The sequence below is a fragment of the Diospyros lotus genome, chromosome 8, assembly GCF_014633365.1.
Source record: "Diospyros lotus cultivar Yz01 chromosome 8, ASM1463336v1, whole genome shotgun sequence".
Taxonomy (NCBI): Eukaryota; Viridiplantae; Streptophyta; class Magnoliopsida; order Ericales; family Ebenaceae; genus Diospyros; species Diospyros lotus.
In genome coordinates, this window is record NC_068345.1 from 2,591,535 (window position 1) to 2,594,086 (window position 2,552).

General features: G+C 35.4%; 1 protein-coding gene across 1 annotated transcript; it reads left to right on the plus strand.

The window, feature by feature from the left end:
* Nucleotides 1-1,480: 1,480 nt before the first annotated feature.
* On the plus strand, nucleotides 1,481-2,085 carry LOC127808269 (multifunctional methyltransferase subunit TRM112 homolog A-like). The gene has a single exon (XM_052346734.1). The coding sequence runs from the start codon at nucleotides 1,535-1,537 to the stop codon at nucleotides 1,907-1,909; it is 375 nt and encodes a 124-aa protein (XP_052202694.1). The 5' UTR covers nucleotides 1,481-1,534; the 3' UTR covers nucleotides 1,910-2,085.
* Nucleotides 2,086-2,552: the final 467 nt, after the last annotated feature.

The following is a 2,552-nucleotide window of genomic DNA, read 5'->3' on the forward strand; positions in this document are numbered from 1 at the left end:
TCATGACAGGTTGGTGATACACTGATATTAGTGTATTTATTTTGGATCGAACCTAATAACATTAGAAGTCATATTATTTTAATATCAGTCTTTGATTAAGAATAAATGGTTAAGATATTTGATGAAATAAAAATATATTTTAATGATTAATTAAATCTTAATCTTCTATTCTAAGAGGATGTTTGAGGGGTGGAGCCACATGGGGTCCAGTGGGGGCAACTGTTATTGGACGAAGTTATAAATCTAACTTTTAAGCCTCATTTTTTAGAAAGGCCCAACCCAAGGGGAGCCAAGCCCATTACCCACCCCATTAGGCCTCCCACTCCCAACTTCCTCCTTCTTCTTTGCCCTCACTGACCGTAAATCTTGGCTCTGCCCTTGGATGTTCGGCTTAGTGGTGTGATCGCTTATAAGCTATTAGTGAAGCTTAAACATAATAAACTTATTTAATTACACGTTTGTTAAAAATTAAAAAATTTAAATACTATTTAACAGCGTTTTAGAAAAACTCCTTTCAACTCTTCTCAAAATGTTATTTATAGCTTATTTAGTTGACCAACTATTTTATAATTTTATCCTCAAATAACTATCATATTTTCAACCTTAACCCTCTATTTTATTCCTCTGCATTATCTCTTTTGTCTTCTTTCTCTAACTCCTCCATTGTCACCTCTTACCTCCAGCCCCATTGCCGTAGCGACCGTCGCCTCCAGCTCCTCCATCGCGACCACTACCTCTAGCTTTTCCATTGTCGCTTCAGCTTCCAACAAATTCATATATTTTTAATAATTATATTAATATATTTTTTAATAATTGCATATAATTTATTAATATGTAGTTATAACAATTTTATCAATTAAACATAAATTTATAATTTATTTTTATTAAAAATTATTATTTTTATAAATTTTATTTATATTATTTAATAACATGTCTATTTTAATTTTTTTATTAAATTTTGATAATTTATTAATTTTTCAAACTAAACACAACTATATAAATAATAATTCAAATCACAATTATTTAAATACATTATCAATTTAAATGCTAACTAACTTTCAAGTTTTACACACTTTTTAAGTAGAAAAACTTAAAAATCATCTTAAAAAACGAGAAGCCAAACACCATCTTAATCAAAAACTGATATTAAAGTAAATTGACCTATCATGTTACTAATAGCAGGGGAGGATCCAAATCCATTTACTTTATATTTATTTTTCTCTTCTCTAATGTCAAATTTTGTAATTTAACAACAAAAACTAACTTCAATAATAGTGTCATATTATTGAAACCAAAAAATAAGTTACACACAATTAAAAAAATTAAAATTTATTAAAAAATTAAAATTAAACTAAAAGGCAAACAATTTTTTTTTCATAATTTACCCTTTTAAGTTTGTCAATAAAATTAGAATAATATTATTAACAAGTATTTTAATTGGAGGGTTTCACGAGGGTTTTTGGATGAACACAAGGCAATTTTGCTCCCTATAAAGGGCCTTTCACGAAGGCAGCGAACCAGAGGCGGCGACAAGATGAGGCTGCTCACTCACAACATGCTCTCATCAAACATCAAGGGCGTCTCCAATGGCTTCCCTCTGCGGATCGAAGCGGAGAAGGTGCTGCAGAAGCAGGTGGATTTCAACTCCGATTTCCTCCGCAACATGTTCCCCAAGATCGAGTGGAAGGCCCTCGTCGACGCCGCCGCGGCCCTGGGCTACGCCGAGCTCCCCGAAGCCGCGGCCGCCGCCGCGGCCATGCTCGACTCCGAGGAATTTCTCCGCCGATTCCACCACGCCCTTCTCGAGCTCCACCTCGAGGAGGGGGCCCTCGTCTGCCCCGAGACCGGCCGCCGCTTCCCCGTCAACAAGGGCATCCCCAACATGCTCCTCCACGAGGACGAGGTCTGAGGTTAGGGTTAGGGTATCGTAACAGTCTTTTGTTAGGGATGGTGGTTGATTACTATAATTAATTCTGCTTTATGTTATCAGTTATTGCGGATTTGCAGCAACTTGTATAATTGATCCGATCCAGTTCTATAACATATTCACAAGAGAAGAATCAAAATGCCCTGGGTTTCCTCATCTGTTGAAGATGGGTTATCATTTATGGTTGATAGGTTATCATTTATCTGCACCAAATTATGAAGGGGGGGGGGGGGGGGGAGCTAATTTGTAAAATTGATTATTAATTTTTTTTTAAGTAAGAAGTTCATTGAAGCTAAACAGAAAGAGCCCATCGCTTTAAGTTAGGGGATATCTGAGCCTCGCAATAAAAGATTAAATTAGAATATCTAAGTAACTAATATATAAAAATATTAGGGGCCAAATGCAGAAATACACACTTAAATTTTTTAATTTTTTTTTTAATTATGCCACCCTTAACTTTCTTCAGTTTCATTTACACACTTAAAGTTAGCTATTTGTTCCATTTACACACCTAAATTGGTGATTTTCACACTATATTAACTTTTGGCTAGGCTCACGGCATTTGTTGTTCACGCACTTAGCGGAGAATGATCAGTCTGAACCCGGCCCATGTAGTTGGCATCCA

Bases quoted from the DNA above. Each gene is read 5' to 3' on its own strand.
- LOC127808269 (XM_052346734.1), top strand. From the start codon at position 1,535: ATGAGGCTGCTCACTCACAACATGCTCTCATCAAACATCAAGGGCGTC.